The sequence below is a fragment of the Peromyscus maniculatus genome, chromosome 23, assembly GCF_049852395.1.
Source record: "Peromyscus maniculatus bairdii isolate BWxNUB_F1_BW_parent chromosome 23, HU_Pman_BW_mat_3.1, whole genome shotgun sequence".
NCBI lineage: Eukaryota > Metazoa > Chordata > Mammalia > Rodentia > Cricetidae > Peromyscus > Peromyscus maniculatus.
In genome coordinates this window covers 17,433,765-17,456,064 of record NC_134874.1, presented here as the reverse complement: position 1 = coordinate 17,456,064, position 22,300 = coordinate 17,433,765, and the positions used below count along the sequence as shown (strand labels likewise).

The 22,300-nt window shown below is 46.6% G+C and overlaps 1 protein-coding gene across 2 annotated transcripts in view; it reads right to left on the bottom strand.

Moving 5' to 3' along the window:
• Positions 1-7,779: 7,779 nt before the first annotated feature.
• Tmem132b (transmembrane protein 132B) overlaps positions 7,780-22,300 on the bottom strand; it is a 278,153-nt gene continuing 263,632 nt past the window's right edge. Inside the window, exons 7-9 of one of the 2 annotated variants that reach the window (XM_076561257.1) lie at positions 17,802-18,072; positions 15,024-15,215; positions 7,780-13,751 (exon numbers count right to left, since the gene is read on the bottom strand). In XM_076561257.1, coding sequence (XP_076417372.1) covers positions 12,615-13,751; positions 15,024-15,215; positions 17,802-18,072 — 1,600 coding nt within the window. In that variant the 3' untranslated portion in view covers positions 7,780-12,614. The remainder of the gene's footprint in view (positions 13,752-15,023; positions 15,216-17,801; positions 18,073-22,300) is intronic. The other variant, XM_076561258.1, reaches the window with a different exon arrangement.

Genomic DNA, 22,300 nt, shown 5'->3' with positions numbered 1-22,300 from the left:
GCTTCACTCTGATTCTTGCTGATTTTTTTTTCCTGAGTGGTGGTCCCTGAGTGGGAAGGGAACTTCTCAGGCTCTGGCTGCAATGTTCTGTTTGGTCTCCACTGATGACAGAAGGATAGAGTCGTCCCTCTCCCTCCCCCCCGGCTCCCACAGACTGGAAGTGCTGGTCCAACAATTCAAGCTCTTGATTGCTCTACCTGTAAGGTAAAGGGGAGGTACCCATTCGTCTGCTACAAAGGACCTGAAAGAAGACAAGCTGGGCACTGTGGACAGTCCAAGCATCCTGCAGAGTGAGACATCCTCTATGGCCCTCCCCAGGGTCCTGGGAATGTCTATGACCTCCAGTCCACAGAGGAGAAGAGGGCCCCCTGCCTCTGTTACAGCCTCACTAGGAGCAAGGAGGGAGGACAGAGGAGACAACCACCATCTTCCTCTCCCAGCCCCCCACATCGCTTACATACTAAACATGCAACTTGCAGGTCCAGTAAATGAGACACGAGGGGCTGAGGAGAGGGCTCATCACGTTAGGAACTCAAAGACCAGAATTTAAATCCCCAGCACACTGGCAGGACCTGTGCCTGGGAGCCTCAGTCCTTCCAATGTGGGTTCTGCTAACAGGAAGGCTTCCATTCTCTGCATCTTTCAGTCACCCTGTACAGAGCAATAATGCAGCCCCTACCTCTATACAGGACAATAATGCAGCCCTTGCCTTCATACAAGGCCTTATACAGCCCCTGCCTCTGTACAAGGCAATAATGCAGCCCCTGCCTTCATACAATGCCATAATGCAGCCCCTGCCCCCATAAAGGGCAATAATGCAGCCCCTGTCCCCCATAAAGGGCAATAATGCAGCCCCTGCCTCCATAAAGGGCAAGAATGCAGTTCCTGCTTCCTTTCAGTCTTTCATTCCATTACTAGTCAACAGCCATGAAGCTCAGTGCAGAAGCTACTGGCTTGAAGGAGAACATGAGAACACAGGGTGTATGCAGATCTGGGCTAATCACACCCTGCTCCCATGATGTCAGAGCCATGGCCTCCAGGACTGCACCTGGATCCATTCTCTCTGATTTAACACCTTAACTGGACAGGGAATAATGGGAGGGCTCAGGAGAAGGCAGTCATCAGGGACGGAGAGAGTCCTGACAATTCCCCAGGAGGGAAGTGGTCTCCCTGCCACAATCCTTTTCACTCTTCCGTCCACTTCAGCCTGTGATTCATGAATGAAATTAATAGAAACCAACCAGGCATGGCCATGCCTACGGTGCTACGTCCAACAACAGATGTTTCCTGCAGTGATTGCATTAGAGTAACTGTAACCCAGGAACACAGCCCGCTCATCAGCACTGGATCACTTGCACTAACGAGACTGACGGTGGTACTGGAAAAGGCAGCTGGGGTGAAGGCTATGCCTAAGATGGCCCTGCCCCGCCACATATCCCAAAGACAGTCAGTCATTGGTCTGTTTCCTCCATGGGGCAACTGAGCAGTGTCTCTAGTTTGGGGTGTGGATCTTAGCTCTGACATTTATGGCTGTGTTGGTGAGTATCTGAGATGGCCCAGAGGCCCTGGGATATTCTGGGACAGGGAAGACACTCTTCATCCTAGACTCACCGTGGTTCCCCGAGTTTTGACAGCTTAATGTAGTTTGCTTGATGTTGTCCTGCTGTCCCTCTTTCTTGCTGTGACCCAACACATGAACACATATTCACACATAAATACACACATGGATACACACAGAGACAACATAAACAAACACACAGAGACACGCACAAGTGTGCATGCACACATTCACACACACACACACACACACACACACACACACACACACACAGAGTCTCATCCCATGCAAAGCCCCATCAGAAGAGAGAGCAGGCACCTTGGGTTCAGAGCCACACAGTGGACAGCAGTCAGCCTGAGCGTTTGGACACTGTGTCCATAGAGCTCAGAGACAATACATCAGAGGACACCTGCCCCCTTGTTTACTGCAGCACCATTCACAGTAACCATGATGTGGAATCAGCCTGGGCATCCATCAACTCAACAGACCAGTGAATAAATAGGATGTGGTACATACCTGTACACACACACACACACACACACACACACACACACACACACACACACACTGGAGTTATATTCAACCATAAAAAGAATGGAATTATGCCACAGGTAGGAAAATGGATATAAGTAGAGACCACCATATTAAACAAAATAAACCAGACACAGAGAGGCAAACACTGCATTTCTATCTCATGTGTGGGTCCTTTACAGAATCTTAATGGATTCTTTACAGATCCATAAAACTATCACATCCATTATGTTGGGAAGACAGACAGGGGGCTTGGAGAAGGAAGGAGACTGGAGAGGGAGACAGAACAGGTGGGGTTGAACGGTCGAAGCAGGTGATATATTTGAAGGCATCTTTATGCAACCCAGGACTGTGGATAGTGAATAGACACAGATGAAAATGGAAGAGGAAAAAAAGGCTACAACTCCAGATTTAGAGACACACCGAGGAGACCGAGGACCACTGACCCCATTCCAAACTGCACCAAGAGCTGTGTTCCCCAGGCCTGAAATGGCTTAGGTACCACCCCTTTGCAATCTTAAAAACATACACTCAGTCAAACAGGAGTGTTTGAAATACACTACAGAGGCCAGGGAGGCAGCTCAGCAGTTAAAGCACTTTCCACAGAAGTGTGAAGAACGAGGTTCAAATCCCCAGAAACTCACATAAATGTGGGGAGGATATAGAGGCTGCCTATAATTAAAGCCTGGGAAGGCAAAGGCAGGGAATCCAGATCACAAAGTGGCAAGCCTAACTAGTCATATCGGTGAGCTCTGGGTTTGATTGAAAGATCTTTGCTTCAAAGAATCTGGTGGAAAAGCAATGAAAAATCCCTGACATCACACACACACACACACACACACACACACACACAACAACAACAACAACAACAACAACAACAACAACATACATTCAAACACAAGAGTCCACATACATGCCACACACAAAAAATGGAAAAATAAAATACATAAGTAGAAATTGCAATTAGGCTTTACTTACCCATTTACATTAAGTAAAGAGAAATGGGTGTTTCCAAATGCCCTGATTTATTTTTAAGTGACACTGGAAACCAAACCCAGAGCCTTGTGCAGCTAATCACTCTCCCTGAATCCCTATTGAGAGCTCACTGGCCTATAAAAGGGCAGGTGGTCCTCTCAAATTGGAGAGACATATGTGCCCAGGTCAGGGGTGGGTGCAACTCCCACAGGTGTGGACTCACCAAGGCACCTTCCCTCTGGCCGGCGCTAGAGGGCGCACGTGGCCCGGAGCCCTTCCTTGAATTTGGCATTCTCTGCTGGTCTAGGCAGGGGACCCCTCCCTGCAGCTAAGATGAGTGCTGAGCCTGGAATGAACAGCCTTGCAACCTGTCAAGGTGACTGGGACCCTGCCTGCTCCCTCCCCTCCCACCCCAGAGCTTACAGGAGAGCCTGGAGAAAGGTGTTCCTTCTGCACCCTGGAAGAGACCACAACTCTTACAGGAAGTTTTTCTCCGTGCACAGTGGAAGCCAAGTCAAGTCTTAGAGACCTTAATGGTAAATTTTGCTTCAGGGAAAAGTAGCTAGAAGTGGAGATTTGTGTCTCTGAGGAAGTCTTAAGAGTCAGAACATCCCTGAAGGTGAATCTCTGCTTTGCCCTTTGCTGTGTGGGCTCCAACAAGGGAAGAAATCTCGGAAGTTCAGTTCCCTCTAGCCCTAAGATGGGATGAATACTGTGGTGGTTTGAATGAACATGGCCCCCGTTAGGCTCACAGGGACTGGCACTATTAGGGGGTGTGTTACTGTTGGAGTCGGTGTGGTCTTGCTAGAGGAAGTGTGTCACCGGCTCTGGACTTTGAGGTCTCAGGTGCTCAAGCCAGTCCCCAGTGTCTCCTCCCTCCCTTCTTTCTGCCCATCAGATGTAGAACTCTCAGCTACTTCTCCAGCACCATGACTGCCTTGCATGCCACCATACTTCCTGCCATGATGATATTGGACTAAGTGTCTGAACTGTTAGCCAGCCCCAACTAAATGCTTTCCTATATAAGAGTTGTGATGGTCATGGTGTCTCTTCATAGCAATAGAACCCTAACTAAGACCAAGTACCTCTAACCCGTAGGCTTGGGGCAAGAATTGCTTAGCCCTGTAGAGACACATGCATGCCTGCACCCACCCCCACATAGCTCCAAAGTGGGGCTTCTGCTCAGGAGGAGAAATGCTTCCTTTTCATTGATCCACATAATGGCTTTCTATGGCTAATCAGCCTGAACTGTATTCCATTGTTTGTCCTCAGTTAGATCTGCTGATCTAATTACCCAGGTCTAGAATTAGATTCTCACCCTGAGCTGGGAGATCTGCTCCAACAATCTACCTCCTTTTCAAGGAAAGCATCCTGAATCTGAGTGAGTTACCCAGCAGCCTCAAGGTTACCATGAGCTACCACGGCAGGTAGCAAAGGAAATCTTATTTTTCCCCCAAGCCCTAACTAATTATGGAATGTCATCACAGCCCGATTAGTATTTACCCAACAACGTGCTGATTCCTGATCCAGCCAAAAGCTTAACTGCCATTTAAACGGAGCACGATATTTAAATCTTAATTTCATTACCTCCTGGTAATAATCTTACAATTATAAATCTAAAGTATCACTCGGAATACATTTGCATGTGTAAAGAATCTGTCCTCATTGTCTCTCCCATGGCACACATGCCCGTTGGTTTGACTTCGGAACCAGAACCGAATATCCTTTTATGGAGAGAGAGGTGATATAATGTGTTCCTGCCTCAAAGCCTGCTCCGTGTGGGAGAGAAACACAACACAGCATATACTATGGAAGACTAACTGAGACAGACATCCAGCCTTGTGGACTGAGCAACTATGGCATTCCTCAACTTTGCATTCACAGCCAACCATTGTTGGATTAGCTGGACTGCAGTTTGTAAGTCATTCCAACTTATATATAGAGAGATTCATTCTATAAGTTATGTTACTCTAGAGAACCCTGACTAATACACTCTGCCTCCCCAGCACTAGGGTTTGGGGTGAGCACTAAGACTCTTGGCTCTTTATGTGAGTGCTGGGGGTCTGAACTCAAGTCTTCATGCTTGTGTGACAGGCATTGGACCAACTGAGTGACCTCCTCAGCTCTCATTCCTGCTCCATAGCTTTGACATCCCTTTAACCTCACAAGTGTGTGTGTGTGTGTGTGTGTGTGTGTGTGTGTGTGTGTGTGTGTGTGTGTGTGTAATGTCCAGACTATTACTTGGTGTCATGGCTATTCTTGGTTGCCAACTTGACTACATCTAGAATTATCTGAGACCCAAGTGGCTGGGTACACCTGTGAGGGATTATTTTTTTCTTAATTACATCATTTAAAGTGTGAAGACCCACCTTGAATCCCTATCTTTAAGGTGGGAAGATACACCTTTAATTCAGATCTTTGGAGGTGGGAGGATCCACCTTTAATCTGGACCACACCTTCTGCTGGCAGCCTATATAAAGAATGTGGGAAGACCTAAGCTACTGTGGGTGACGCCATTCCCTGGGTTGAGGTCTTGGACTCTAAGAGTGGAAAGGGTGATCTGGGTACTAAGCATGCATGCATTCAACTTCTCTCTGCTTTTGATTGTGGATGTAACAGCTTCTTCAGGTTCCTGCCTTGACTTCCCCACAATGACAGACTATAACCTGGGCTGGTGAGCTAAAAACAAACCCTTTTCTTCCCTACATTGGTTTTTTTGTTTTGGTGGTGGTGGTGGTGGTGGTGGTGGTGGTGGTGGTGGTGGTGGTCAGGATGTCTTATCACAGCAACAGAATGAAGCTATGACAACTGCATTGGAATTCACATGGATATGATGGAGACCCACAGGTGGCTGTGATGGGGAAGGAAAACACATGCCCAGGGAAGTACCCCAAAGGGAAGCACACAGCCTGAGCTCTGGATCTCTACTGGCCATGTCACTGCATTGTGAGGGTCAGCTTCCACTGGAGGAAGCCACATTAAAGGAACAGGTGATTTCTGAGTAGAAAAGACAAAGTACCATGGGTTCTGCCAGCCAGAGGAAATTGGAAGAGTGAAGGAGAAACATCAGATCAAAAGACAAGTTAAGCCATCGCAAGGACCATGGATCCTCGGCATCCAGAGTCCAGATCCATGTACTCAACCAGGCACAGATTAGACATAGTCAGAAAGAAGATGTCTGTACAAAGAACATAGACTTTTTTTCACACCAAACAAGACAGTACAGCAACTATTGATAGTGCACAGACATTCTATCAGATAGAGTAAGTAACACAGAGGCGGTCACAAACACGCAGAAGGGTATGTGTAAATTATATGCAAATCCTCCTGGGATCTTGTCCATCTCCTCCGAGGCACTGTAGCCAAACAACCCAAAGATAATGAGCTGCAAATGTAGTATTGTCAAATGGGCAGAAAATCACCATTAGCCAACCCCACTATTCTGACACAATATCCACCCGTGTGCTTACAAAGCACTTTATTATGGTATCTGAAAATTTGCCCTGTGTCTAAGGATAGTTCAGTCCTCAACAGGAAGTGATGAAGTTGTATCTCACAACCCACCAAGAACCACAGCGAAAGCCCAAGACATATTAGAGATATTTCATCAAACATGAAAACTACCCGGTGCTGGAAGTTGATACCATGACTGCTTCTTTGAACTGGAGAAGATGACTTCCCTAAGGGAATCATTATTTTCTGCCTAGGAGTGGTAGTTTCCTGTCTGCTGGAGCCACAGAGGAGTCTATAAATGCCAGAGACCAGGTAGAATATCCCTGTGCTCCCGTTTTTCCTTCTAGAAATATCTAAAAAGCAAAGCCAGAATGCTGCATCACCTGCCATAATTGGACAAAGCCATCAAGAAATGAGCAGCCACCAAAGACTCTGACACCAAAAGAATCAGAAAAATAGTATTTGTATTTTGCCCTCAAACATTTCCTGCTTTCTTCCTTTTCATTTTGAGGAAGACTTTTACCAAACGGAGTATGTCTACTCTGAGGTCTGAGTAGCACACTGTTCTGTGATTCGCCCCTCCTGGAAAGCTGTTAGTGGGAAGCAATTACCCCAAATGGACCTGTGTACCTGAGAGAGCTCTGGGGCTCATTTGCTGCCAGTATTTTAGAAGCAAGAAAGCAACTCCGACTCTCCAGAAGCCAGCGTCTGTACCCAGTTTCTTAACTGATGTCTTCAGGGCCCGATAGAAGATCAGATGCAGCATGAGGCATTGCCAAGGCATTGCCAGGAGACGTCCTCATTCATCCTGAAGGAAATGGGGGTAGTTTCAAGATTCTCATGGCCCTCAGACAACAAATAGCTCACTTTGGAAGAGCTGGGTGTAGTCTGAAGGAACGATCCCCACCAATACAGAGAAACCAGCACATCTCTCAAGTCCTAGAACGTTTTTTAGGTTTGGAGTTTTGTTTTGTTTTTTTAGATAAAGGTTTAGAGAGAGATGGCCTGGCAGTTAAGAGCACATTCAGCCCTTGCTGACGTCTACTTTGAGTGGTTCACAACTGCCTGTAATGCTAGCTCCAGGGTATCTGATGCCCTCATCTGGCCTCTATAGGTACAATACTCATGAGCATAATACACACACACACACACACACACACACACACACACACACACACACACACAAACAAACATACTTTTAAAAACATTTTTTAAGTAAAAGCTTTCTATAACTCCTAGGCAACATTTTCTTTTCATATCCATGTAGTGCTGTATCAAGACTGTTAAACTCCCTGACTGAAAAGAATAAATTTTAAAAAAAATCTATAAATATAACCCATGGCATGAGTACTAAAACTCAATAGAAAGCACACAATCAAAATAACACAACCATTGGAGAATGTTCAAATGTTTATTTCCATGTTAAAAATGATGAGTTACCCTGTGGTTAGAATATACCTTTATGCTGAAAAATGAAGTCATTTTATTTCTGAAATATTTCCAGTTGGGGAGGGAGGAAAAAATTCAGAACGTAACGAAGAGTAAGATCAAAATGTTCTGGAAGATTTCACCAACAATCCCAGCATGAGCCACAATGTCCTTTCCAGGTCAGAATTCCTAATTGGGTGTGTTTTTCAATGTCAGGCCCCAATGCTTTTCCCATCATCCATTTAAATATGGTTGAGCTGGATGTCTGTACACTTAAAAGCTGTTTCACATGCTTTTATTTTAAATGTATTTATTCCAGTACACCATTCACAGTTTCATTATATTGCCTATATTACATACAAAAATATCTGCTGTCTGTATTTCAGCAAAACTTTGTCCCACCATCCACCCTCTACATGACAGATGAGATGCATTACATTATACGGATACGGTTTTGATGGAGAAGAAAGGTGCGATTCATAAACCATCTATGGTGTCATTTACAAAGACCTGAATGGAGAAATGTGACTCTCTTTAGATGACCAGAGTAGAAAGCCCAATGGGCTGAAGATAGGACTTGGAATCACTGCCTGTGGTCACTGTTTGGGGACCGGGGGATTCCTCACTGATGGACACAGCTTCATTGTGGTCTCAACACCCTCCCTGTCTGTCTCCCTCTCTCTCTCTCTCTCTCTCTCTCTCTCTCTCTCTCTCTCTCTCTCTCTCTCTCTCTCTCTGTGTGTGTGTGTGTGTGTGTGTGTGTGTGTGTGTGTGTGTGTGTGTGTGTGTGAATGCATGGAAGCATGTATGTAGACCAGAAGTCAACCTCAGATGACATTCCTCAGATGACATCCCTCAGGCATCATCTACCTTCATGTTGAGACAGGGTCTCTGACTGGGATCTATTAGGCAAGGCTGGCTGGAAAGGAAGTCTCAGGTGCTTGTCTGTTCCCACCTCCCCCATGCTGGGATTATAAGCATATACCAACATGCCTGGATTTTTATGCGGGTGCTGGAGGGTCAAATTCCAGCCCTCGGGCTTGTGCAGCAAACTTTACCAACTGAGCTCTCTCTGTCTCTCTCTCTCTGTCTCTGTCTCTGTCTCTGTCTCTCTCTCTCTCTCTGTCTCTCTCTCTGTCTCTCTCTCTCTCCAGCCCTGATAAGAGTGATAAGAGTAAACAAAAAAATGTTGATCAGAATACCACACGTGGCTTCCTAAACCTTAAATAAGTGAGTTACAAAATACTTCCACCCATAGGTGTGGCCAAGGGGTAAAATTAAATCAGTGCGTGTCTTGGCCATATTGGTGTCTATAAATAGAAATGTTCTGCCTAGACAGCTAAGAATTGCCATAGTCTGGGAATGTGCCCTGGCCAGTGTACCAAGCAGACAGTTTTCTAACATTAGTTAGATGTTGCTCTCTGGCCAAAGCTCCCAATTGTACTTATGAGTCTCTCAGATCTAGCACACCTACCGTTCAGCTCCAGTTCTTTGGTGTGGCCACCTGCCTCGAGAGTCCCTATGCCTTGAGCCCAAAAGTACCACATACAAATTCTGAAGACAGTGGCATCAGGGTCTTTGAATGTCCTGGGTGGTCACACTACCAGGTGTCCATCTCATGTCTCAACCTCTGTGTGGCCAGAGAGCTTATAGCCTGCCACTCTCTCGTGACGCCCCCAGGATGAATCTGAGCATAAACATCACTCTTGTGGCAGAGCAAGGGACTTGATAATGTATGTCTGGATCAGGTTAAATAATCATAAATATATATGAAATAAATATATCAAGTTATAATTTGGATCTCTCAGCCATGAAAACTGAAGTCCAGGCAAGTGCATGGATTTTAAGGCTTGATGGTTTATGCCATCTCCCCCTTTCTAGTTCAGGTGTTTTAGGAGCTAGCACAAACATCATAGCTGACTTGATGGAAAAATCAGGTGAGATAGCCACAGTTTGTGATCTGCATGATATATTTAGAGCATAAGATGCTCCCATGACACTGTGATGCTGAAACCTGTCCAAACCAAATCTAAGAATGACTGGCAGGTTCTTTTGATTCCTACCAAATGACTGAGTCTGTAGCTCCTTGATATTCACACACACACATAGAGATGCGGATACTCGTGCGTATGTATGTATGTATGTATGTATATAACTGTGTGTCACATGTTATAAAGGTCATTTCCCTCAGAACCTGCCACTTGACTTTGTTTTGAACAGACAGTGTCCTAACACAAAGACATGGTAAAATGTGCACTGAGGCGAATTTACTGCGTGTCTAAGAGGCCCCTGGAGGCATTTTCAGCACCGTGGTCAGCTCCTCCCCGCCCACTTCAAGCCTGTCAATCACAGGAAATCCTTACTTAGGCTGCCCTTGGGAGTTTCCTGCTAAGCTATAAGCAAGCCTGGGGCCTCACCTAACCAATAGGAGGCAGCCTGCTTTGTGTGTCCTTGTCTCCAGATGGGTGCCTCACCATCGATTCCCGTTATTTCTGTGATGGGAGATAGGATTTTAAATGGCTCATGAAAGGAGACACACTTATCTGCAACTCTGCTGCCCTGTGCAGGTGGTGTGGGTCTACCTGCCCCCACCCAGTCCAACCTTTCCAGAAGCAGCCAGCTAACTAGAGACCTCTTAGCAGCAGCAGATGTCAGCCAAGGTTATGCAATGCCTTCATCTCCTGGCTTCAGTCTCTGGTGGAAGGTTTTGAGAACCCCAGTAGCTCCGGTTCTTAGAAGTCATTCTAAACACAGAAGCAAGTGAATCCTAGTTCTGGAGGCTGAAGCCCATGACCTACATGCCCAACCCTGTTTGTAAACACATTGCAATGCTAGGCGTGGGAGAGGCAGGGAGAGTGTCCTAGCTGTCCTGTCATGGCTACAGGAGGGCCAGCTGCCTTGTTTCCAGCCTGGACATACAAAAATGAGAGCAGAGGAATAAGAAAACGTCTCCTCTGAGAGGCTCAGATATCAGCCCTTGGACATCAGTGACCCCCTGCATGTGCTTCCTGCTTTGGACCTTTTAAAATCCCATTTTGGGGGAGCTGACAATGACTCCGTTAGTTCACAATGTGGCATACTAGTCAAATGCCTGGGTTTCTAGTTACATCATCGTGGTAAATAAAAATGTCACATTTTGCCAATCCAAAGATCTCTGCCTTCCTTGAGGCTGTTCATGATGCTTATAAAGAGCACTTTTATTTAAAATTATGCAAAAAATCTTTTTTCTCTTGCAACTTTGACTGAATACCATAGTTTTTTTGTAACAGCCAACTCCTGGGCTCTAGAACATTCATTTATAGTTATGGATTTGGAAAAACCATTGCTTTCTCTACCAAAAAATGCCTGAGATGGTTTCTTCTCTGTCCAAGTGAATTGAGGGTTCTGTTTTTTTGTTTTTTCAGTCATTGTATGGATGACTTCTATATATTGCTAACTTGAAACATCGGTGTTTTTTTAAATATGCAAAGTGGAAAGTTGAATATGAAGCTGTTTCTTCATTCCTTTTCTGTGCAGATCAATCCTGCTTTTTAAAAGATTTGTTTTTTCTAGTTATGTGTATGTGTGTCTGTGTATGTGCACATGAGTGCAGTACCCACAGAGGCCAGAAGAGGGTATCCGATCCCATGGCCCTGGAGTTACAGAAGGTTTGTGAGCCACCAAGTGGGTGCTGTGATCTGACCTCCAGGTCCTATACAAGAGTAGCAAGTGCTCTTAACCACCAAGCCATCTCTCCAGCCCTTCAGTCCTGCTTTTTATTTTACTTTGAATAATACACTGTGTTGAGCATAAAAGACTTATATCCATACTGTGATGTTGCAGTCTCTCTACCCTCTACCCCCAGGAGATCTGCAAATAACAACAAGCAGACAATGAAAACAGATGCTTGTGACACAACTCTTCTCCAAATTGGTTAAACTTCATGTGGAAAATGATTTTAAAAAGAAAAAAAAACTCTCTTCTGGGTCTCCAGTGAGATCCTTGTCGCCGAGATAGATAACAAAGTCCAATGGCAAGAAGAAGGAGACAAAGCATAAGAATATGTTGCTTAGACACCATCCCCAGCAACAAAGTTTAAAAAAAAAAAATGACATCCTGCGTCGAGACCCAGCCAATGTCAGGACGTGATGAGCCCCAGTGAACAAAACTCATAGGAACAACAAACATAATTCTTCTTTATGTGTTTCTGAAACAACCCCTCCCCCTCAAAAAATGTAAGGTCAAAAGAACAGGTGCGAGTCCAAATGTATATAAAAATAATGAGCCTCACTCCTGACAACTAAGGAAGCTACATTCAGTCATCTTCCGCCATGGAGATCCGAACTCAGGCCACGCGCAATGAGTGTCCACTGTGCTTTAAAAGGGCTAGGAATAGAAAAAATCACCATCCGGAACATCCCTAATTACACACGGCCATTGGTCATGAGGTGACCAACAGTGTCTGTGGGGTCGTGTCTACTGCTAGGCTGAATGCCTCCCATCCCTGGGAGCTACTGTTTTGCAGACATCACCCAGCTCTCCAGACGGCTGATACCCACTTAGAGAGGGATCCCTCCAGACCCCCTACCCTGACACTTTGTTGAGTCACCCCCTATTGCTGATCAGACTCACTGCTCCACCGTTCAGAAAACAGAAGGCATAAAGGTGAATACGAACTTAAGAAAGGACTTTACATCTGGTCCTGTAGTCTTTCCATATAGTCTCTGAAGTCCTGTGAGTCCCCCAGCCCCATATCCTGGCAGACCCACTTGATGCTGTCATCGCTGTCAAACAGGATGGAGTTGGTGTACGGGCCCCCATCCTCGGGGAGGATGGTGGTGTAGGAAGTAAACTTGACTCTCTTCCTCTTTGGGCCGGAGGAACCCATAGGTTCGTTTTTCAGCTCTTTCTCATACACATAGTCAGGAGGCCTAAGCAGCTGACTATGAAAAGTCTTCTGGGAATTGCCATTCAGCAGGAAGTTCCTCTCCTCGAACTGCAGGCCCCTGTCAATCATGGTTGTGCACTCCTCCGAGGGGAGAGTGATGTCCACGGGGTTCTCCAGAAGTTCTACCTCATTCCCAAGCCACACCCAGTCGTGGGAATGGGGGATGTTGCCTTGCTCACTTACTGCAAACCTTTTGTGCCTATACTTCCAAGCAAAGGCCACGCAGTTGATCAGGAAGACCAAGATGGCCAGACAGAAGACACAGAGCAGGGCGTACATGCCAATCTCCAAATCTGTTAACCCCCTGGAGGTCATCGTGAGGTCACCAGGGTTATTGGGTTCTGGTAACTTCCCTTGAGTGGGGAAGCTTGTGAAGGCATCTGCCCCACCTTTGAGTAGCTTTCCTCCCATAGGAGACTGTGGGGTTGTGCTTTTGTTGGTCCTGTCCTCGTGGCCAACTGGGGCGCCGTGTTGGGACCACTCCTGGGCTGCTCGCTCCTGGCTTCCCTCGCGCTCTATGGAGTTGCTGAGGTGGCCTTTGTATTCCCGGTTTATGCCTTCGATATCATTGCCACCTCCTTGGTGCCCGTGCATCCCAGGTTCAAATCTGACCTTGACGTTTCCTTTACCCACAGCAAGAGTACTCTTCCTCTTGTTCTTCTGACAAGATTCACTGATCGACATTTCTAGCTTGATTAGGGGACCCTGTCCTTCACCCTCAGCAACAACGATTGGCCATCTGGTCTGAAGGTTTGGCTGGACGGATACCACCATTTCGTCCAAGGAGGAAACGGTCATTGAGAAATCCTTAGGATCGTAAATGTCTAAAGGTGTCACTGAGCCATCGCTGAACAAAATCCAGGAACTGACGATGGCCTCCTAAGGAAAATGAAACCAGAGCACAGTATTATAACTAAGTTCCTTCAAACTTACAAACACGATTTCCTTTGGACATTACTGGCATCTGCAGGTAGAGGTGAATTTCTGTATGTGACGGCCTCAGCTCTTGTTATGTCCTGACCTTGTATCATTAATGTACTATAGTCCCATTGACATGAGGTGCCAGGAATGTACTTTGATGGATACATTAAAGTGTAAATTAATTGACTGCATGCCTTCCCATGGAGTGTGACTTTGACCTTTGTGTAGATACTCGGGAAGATCAGGAGATTTATCTGAACCAATTCCAAAAGTAACTAATCAGGTTACCGTTCAAGATGATGTCACTTTGAACACCCTTTACCAGGAGGTCAGTGCTGACACAGCAAAACCTCACTTGGAGGAAGTTCTTGGTAAATGAGGTGGTGTGAGGCTGGCTGATTTAAATGGAACCATGCCCCTGTCTCCTTTATAAATGTTTTGTGCATGTTTAAAAACACAGGAGAGCTTTAGCATTGGCAAGCCCTGCTATCAATAGGACAATCTGGTACAAATTAGCCACTCTTGTTCAAGAAGCTGAAATGGAGTCTCCACGCCTCAAAAAAAATCACCTTCTGTTTGGCAGGAGTGAGAACAGGGGATCCCTTGATTATGGTCTAGTAGCAATCCATGCCTCGCCGAGATCAACCCACAGGAAAGCAAAGAACACTGGAAGATATAGCTAAGCCCTGAGTGCCATCCTCAGAGACAGAGAGGAACTGGATAAGAAGCAAAGAGAAGCCGGGCAGTGGTGGCACAAGCCTTTAATCCCAGCACTCGAAGGCAGAGGCAGGTGGATCTCTGTGAGTTCGAGGCCAGCCTGGTCTACAGAACGAGATCCAGAACGGGCACCAAAACTACACAGAGAGACCCTGTCTTGAAAAACAGAAGAAGGAGGAAGAGGAGGAGGAGGAGGGGGAGGAGGAGGAGGAGGAGGAGGAGGAGGAGGAGGAGGGGGAGGAGGAGGAGGAGGAGGAGGAGGAGGAGGAGGAGGAGGAGGAGGAGGAGGAGGAGGAAGAAGAAGAAGAAGAAGAAGAAGAAGAAGAAGAAGAAGAAGAAGAAGAAGAAGAAGAAGAAGAAGAAGAAGAAGAAGAAGAAGAAGAAGAAGAAAGGAAACTCAAGAGCTGCCAGGCCTGGCTATGACACTCTTTCTTCTAGCCTCCCATGCAAGGGGTCATTAACTGAGGGCAGGGCTAACTTCATGCCCAGATCACGAGGACCCGGGAGTCTCACCTGCTGTGGGGCTTGGAGCACATCCTGAGCAGCCACTGTAGAGACGATGGCCCTCTTGTCTGCCTTGTGAGGCTGCAGGGAAAGGGACAGGCCAGCCACCAGTTGCACACCCAGCTCTGTGATGGTGACGCGGTCATCCAGGACAATAACTGTCTTCTCAGCCAGGATGGAGTCAGAAAGAGGTGAGAGGACCTGAGAAGGCAAGGTAGAAAGCTTGTGACTTTGCCCCCGTGGGACGCCCCCCCCTTAACTCCCAAGCAGATAGAGCCATCAGTGACCCGTCGAGTGTCCTGGTAAAGGGACACAGTGACAGATGTTTAAGCAGGTCTGTGGTTGTTCAATAGCACAGGCTGAAGGTGATTGAAAGGGGTGGCCTTGGTTCACATCTCTTGAATCCTACACGACAATGACTAGAATATATTTATATTCTAAGGAAAAAGAGAGTTGAGGTTAAGAATCCACACTGAACTTCTCTACCTTGGTGATAGGTATGAAAGAAGTGAGGCTTTTTCAACAGCTGTTAAGCGTTTTCTGAGCATGCTGGATTGGTGGTACAGTATCCCGAGGAAGTGGCATTCAGCCCAGCTCTCTCTGTACATCCCTTCTAGTAGGCAGATGTTTATCACTGAGCACCAATGATTACCATATGGGCCACTGGGTCATCACTGGATAACCGAGTTCCAGTGGCATTTCCTATGCAGTTATCCCTCCTAATACACCTTCCGGTGTGCAGCTGGGGGTGGGGGCCAAATCCCAGAGCTAATGCCTGGCAGGTGGAATTATTTCTAGAATATTCCCCCGAAGACTTCCTGCCTTCACTCACCCCTGACACTTGTGGGGGGGAAAAAAGATGAAAACTCATTCTTTAGTGCCACACAACATAGCCACCCGAAAGCCAGATGGGGCTGAATCACACAGGGAATCCAGTGTGGTCACCAGAGCTCTTTGGAGTGGGGCGGGGGAGGCTGTGCTCCCAGCTAGTGACAGGAAGAAGTCAGGGACCCTCAGAGTCCCTACTGACAATGGGGGAACTCCATGAGAAGGAACACAGGGGGCCCCTGGATGAGAGAAGCCAGGAGACAGGGGCTAGAAGCAGAAAGAGTGAAACTCTCCCAAGAAGGTGAGTAAGACCTGACCGACGCCAGCCTTGGGATGTCGTAGAGAGCCCAGGCAAGCCCACCTCGTGTCCCAGCCTTTAGAGAGACATCACTGAGTACATGAGCGCCAGGCAAGGTGTGGTGTCTATAAGTTGTAAACATGTAGTGTCTTGTAAGGCAGAAATAGAAAACAAGCTGGGCAGTGGTGGCGCACGCCTTTAATCCCAGCAGAGGAAGTTGGATCTTTGTGAGTTCGAGGCCAACCTGGGCTACAGAGTGAGTTCCAGGTAAGGCGCAAAGCTACACAGAGAAACCCTGCCTCAAAAAATGAAAACAAAACAAAACAAAAAGAAAAAGAAGAAGAAATAGAAAACAAATGCAGAATATAACATGCTTTGGCCAACTGCACCAAAAGTTAAACCTTGGAAGCACCTAAAACATGGCTTAATTATGATTGATATTTTAAATCCATTAAAAAAAGCTGCATAATGTTCTTAGCAAAATTGGCAATAAAAATGTTTTGTTATGAGGTAATAGAGACCACTCAACTATGGTCCCCTCTTCATCTTATGAAAACTGTACTTTTTCAGTTTCACTTTGTCTCCTATTCTGGGTGTAACATGGACAATGGTTAAACGGTAAGGCTGGGGGGGGCGGGGTTCAGCTTTTAGGAGGTTTACTACTGTCTACTCCACTATGCAAAAAAGTAAAGTGTTGTGGTTAGCAAGATGGCGCAGTGGGTGAGGGCACTTGCTCTGCCAACCTGGTGACCCAGGTCCAATTCTCAGAACCCACATAAAGGTGGGACAGAAGAACCAACTCCACACAAGGTGTCCTCTGACCTCCAAAGACCCACACTCTGTGGCACACACCCCCATATACACACAATCCCAATGTTAATAAGAAAATTAATTTTTTTTAAAAAAAAATCTAAACGCTCTCATCTCGAAGAAGGTAATTTCTGATACTGTATCTTTAATTTAGCTTTCTCTAATGAAGGAGATATTTTTCTATGCTCTAAAACGCAAGAGAATTTTTTTTAATTTAAAATAACTTCTTGATCATTTCAGGCAATATATTTTGATCAGAATCACTCTCTCCTCATCCTCCCAGATCCACCCTCTTCCCCACTCAATCCAACTTTATGTCCTCTTTATTGGTTTAAAAAAAATCTAAGTTTGATTTGTAGTGGCTGTAATCGCTGGGTAGGTGATCTCCACTAGAGTGTGACTGAGCTACCAGGGGCCACACGCTTAGAGAAAATAGACTCTCTCTCCTTCCAGCAGCTATAAAGGGTCCATAGCTTCTCAGCTAGGGCTTGGACCTCTAAGCCTGCCCACCTGCTCCACGCTGGGATTCCATCTGGCTTGAGTTTGCACAGGTCTTGTGCATGCTCTCTAATCACTGTGAGGTCATACGTGCATTAGCCCTGTCATGTTGGGGAAATGCTGCTTCCTTGCCCATGCTCTCTGAGCTTGGGGCTATAAAACTGGTGAACCGACTCACCTGCACACAGGTTAAACATGTATAAGTTGATGCATGCTGGTGTGTGATGTGCACACACACACGATGCATGCACAGAACTGTATGACTTCAGTTAACTGGGGAACCACGGATGTTAGGGAGAAAGTGACAAAGACCCACACACACACACACACACACACACCCCACCCCACGATACCTGCACAGTAGTGATGCCCGGCTCCCGTCCTGCCAGGATCCTGCCATCCTGTAACTCGGCAATTTTCGGTTCCTCCACCTTCACAAACTCGGTCACAAGGTCGGTGATGTCAAACTGCCAGTCGGGGCCCAGCATGTAGGTCAGCTGACCCAGGTCAGGTGACTCAGTTACAAACTGAGTGAGAACCCGCACCAGGGCATGCTGGTACTGCAGAGTGCACCCTCGCCCTTTCTTCTCCTCATCTTCCTCATCATCACTCTCCCGGGTGGGCCTGGAGCACAAACAGAGCAAAACGAAATCAAGCCTCCTCCTTAGCGGGGACATCTTGCCTGCCCTTGACTCGGCCTAGGTCTCCTCATCCATTAATCCATCCACTCATCCATCCACTCATCCATCGAACAAATGAATTCATCCATTCATTTATCTCTCTCTTCCTCCTCCCCTCCTTCCATTTTCTCCTTGACCCCTAATTCTCGACAGCTCGCCCAGAGAAATCTTCTCTGTCTCTTCTATTCTAGAGCCTTCCCTTTGAGAAGAACTTGCCCTGTGACCTCCCAGGGGAGGGTTGTGCTGGCTGCTGGCTGCTCTGTGGATGGAGACCCTGCCAGGAAGCGCAGAGCAGCAACCACGACCCCTGCCATGCAGAGTCAGACAGACCACAGCCTGTTCTCCCAGAGTGACCGCTGACATCCCTGTGCATTGAGTTAGACTACCATGGGCTCTGACTCCCATGACAGACGGACAGACAGACATCACAGTGGCCACACATACTTAGCTCCTTCAACCTTCCCAGAACCTGGAGACTGAGGGTTAACTCTTGTCCTAATCTTACTGATAAGGAAACCAAGGTGGGGAGATCAGAGGCTCTTAATCACGGCCAGAAACTGGTCATCTGCAGAGGTGAGGCTAAGGCCAAGCGACCTTCCCCTACGCGTGCCCTCTCCTTTTCTAGGTCCATTCCATCCCTCCTCACAGTGGCTGTGGACAAGCCAAGCTTCACGGCACTCACCAAGTGGGCCCAGCCAACTGCTAACTACAGATCTGAACCCAACTGCCTTTGATTTTTCAAACAATTTGCTGTCCCCTTAAGGTCTGAGAACAATATAGGAAAGTATATATTAAAAAAAAAAAACCTCTCCAGAACTGCCTTAGAGCAATTCTAGGTCCCCCCAAAGATGTGGCAAGTTACCTTTACTGATAAGAAAAAAGATGGTTTTGGGGGGACAAAAGGATGTAGCATTAAAACACAGAGAGGCATACTTGCTCTGATGGAATGTGAAATGTCCTGCACAGGCTTGTGTGTCTGAATACTTTGTCCTGAGCAGATTTGGGAGGTAGTGGAGCCCCAGAACCTAGCTGGAGGAAGCAAGGTCCCAGAGGACAAGCCTTAACGTTTCCAGCACATCCTCACTGTCCGTCCCCAATGCTTCCTGACTTCCCTTGCTGTGAACAAGCAGCCCCCTGCTGCCGCTGTCATGCCTTCCACAGCGTGAATGAAAACAACCCTTTCCTCACCAGGTTGCTTCCATCATATAGTTGGTATAACAACAAAAAAAGGAACTAACACTGGGGCGGTGGTGGCGCACACCTTTAATCCCAGCACTCGGGATACAGGGCCAGGCGGATCTCTGTGAGTTTGAGGCCAGCCTGGGCTACAGAGTGAGTTCCAGGAAAGGTGCAAAGCTACACAGAGAGACCGTCTCAAAAAAAAAAAGAAAGAAAGAAAGAAAGAAAGAAAGAAAGAAAGAAAGGAAGGAAGGAAGGAAGGAAGGAAGGAAGGAAGGAAGGAAGGAAGGAAGGAAGGAAGGAAGGAAGGAAGGAAGGAAGGAAGGAAGGAAGGCAACTAACAAGTGATTTAAAAAAAAAAAAAAACCTTATCTTTTTATTTTCAGTCTTTCAGAATACATCCCAGAGACAGTATCTGTTTGGTACATGCATGCTACCCAGGATTTCCAGACACATGCTGCTCTCCCTTAGAGAAGAAACCCACACAGCCCCCCAAACAACATCAGCAGCATTCAGTAACATGTCCACACTTTCTTTGGACTACCTTTTAGATTAGATGTGTTTTATCACAAATGATAGTGCTCAGTAATCTGTGCTAGTGATATGAATTAACTAAATAGACAGAATGGAAAGGATATCTTAAACAAGTCAGAGGCACACTACGATGGTCTGTGTTAATCAGCTGACATGTTTAAGATCTCTCTTTTGTCTTTAAATCTCTGACATGTTTCAGATCTCTCTTCTGTCTTTAAATCTCAGAATTGTCACAGTGATATGCTGTCATGCAGATTTCTTAGGTCTGTCCCATTGGTGGTTTCCACGGATGTTTGCTTCTGTAGACTTATGTATTTTGCCAGATTCGGTCCGTTTTCATCATGCGCTCTCAGCCCCACATTCGTTGTCCTTTCCCTAGATTCTGGGTCCAGGCATTTCAGACATCTTGTCAATGTCCCACACGTCCCTCATATTCTGCCTAGCTGAGTTTGGGTGTTATTTAGACCAATTTGTATCTTCCATCCCTCAGTCCATTGGCCTTATTCTGCTATCCTTCCTGTACCTACCCACTGGGGGTTCTCTCCAGTTTCTTCTCCTTGCTGAGACTACCTATATTCTCAATGTTGCTTAGACTACTTACGATTCTGTGGCAAATATCCCCCTCCAGGTAACAAGCGATTTCAATATTACAATCCACGCATTTTGTATATTATGATTTTAAAAAAAAAGACAAAAAAATATGCTGATGCTACCAGGTTCTACTTCAGTTAAATCTGCTCTGGTTTGGCACATAGGCTCTGGTTTCAATGGTGTTTTGGAGTTTAGAGGCCATCAATGGTGTTCTAGTCTCAGTGGTGCTCCCCTGATATCCTGGCTCCCATTCCGGCCCTGCTGATTTTTCTCCAGGGGTAATGTGTACCTCCTTGTTCAAGGGGACAGGAGGAAGGTGTCAATCACACAGGCGGTGTCACTTTGTTGTGCTTCGTGTCTCAGAGGAACTTGGGAGTCCAGTGCTGGGCCTTTGTGGTATTCTGAGTCTATGTTTCAAAGCACGTCTGAGTTTTCCCATCACTCATCATCTGGAAAAGTCGATTTGTTTCAACACCGTTGGTTTAACAGCCCTTGACTCTGTTTACCTCTCCTCTCTCATTTAACTGTAAAATCAAAAAGAATCCGAGGCACACGTTCAACACTTTGCCCGGAAATCTCAGCTCCACAGCCAGCTTTCCATATAACTGCAGGGCAGGGCACGCTGGCATTCTGCAGCGGTCAAATGAGGATCCGTGTTCCCCACACTCTCTCACACACTCTCACCAGTGGTATTTTCCAAGTTCCCTCTTATTCAGGGTGATTTCTATTTCCAACCAGGTGATGGGAGCTTTCCCACAATGCTCCATGCAGTCAGGGGCTCACTGTCAACACCTTCACCACTCATGAGTCTACAAAAAGTCTGCCAAAGGCCACTATGCTCTTCCAGATACTTCCACTCTCCGCCCACTGTCTGCTTCCAAAGACTCCCTTCCCTGAGGTGTTACAGCTGCACTCCAAAAGTGGGTAACAAGATCTGGGTTACTTTTTTTCCTTTGTGGTGTAACAAAATGTCCACAAACCTCACAGTTTAAAAAACACCGTTCATTGGCTTGCTTGCAGTTCTGTGAGTCATGGTCCAACCAGGCTCCAATGGGGAGTTCTGCATAGAGACGAGGAAGCTGAAATCAAGATGTCAGCCGGGCCCTCGCCTGAAGCCATTGGGGGAAGAACTGACATCCAGACAGTCAGGTTGGTAAAGGGGTTGGGAGTGATCAGTTTCTATAGTTAGACTGGGTGCCTAGTGGCCTGTGTTCATCATGAAGGGTTCCTGGATCCTAAAGGCTCCATCCACTTTCCATGGTGCATGAGTCAACCCATCTTCAAAGCCAGCATCGCTCTGTCAAGTGGTCCTCACCCTCAGACTTCTCCAACACCCTCCTACCACCAGCTGGAAGGGACGCTCTGGTTTTGAGGGCCCCATCTGATGGGTCTGACCCTCCTGGATCATCTCCACATCCTAAGATAGATGGGTGGTTGGCTGTCACTGCATCCATGAAGTCTCCTTGGCACGGCACCAGATCAACACTTGACTGGATTTTTTGTTTCATCTCTGTTGCTGCGATAAAATACCCTGAGGATAAGCAACTTTTGGGAGAAAGGGTTGATTTTTGTCTCATGATTCCAGAGGGATCCAGTCCATCATGGTGAGGAAGACATGGCCACAAGAGCTAAAAAGGAAAACGACTGACCAGACTGTACACATACTCAGGAAGCAGACAAGAGTAAGAATAGAAAGTAAGGTGCATTCTCAAAGCCCTGCCCCCAGTGAGATACTTTCCTTCAGAAAGACTCTGCCTCCTAAAGGTTCCATAAACTTCCAAACAGCGCCACCTGCTGGAGACCTAGTGTTCAAACACATGAGCCTGTGGAGGACAGTCTCGTTCAAACCGCTACACCTGAATGAGCAG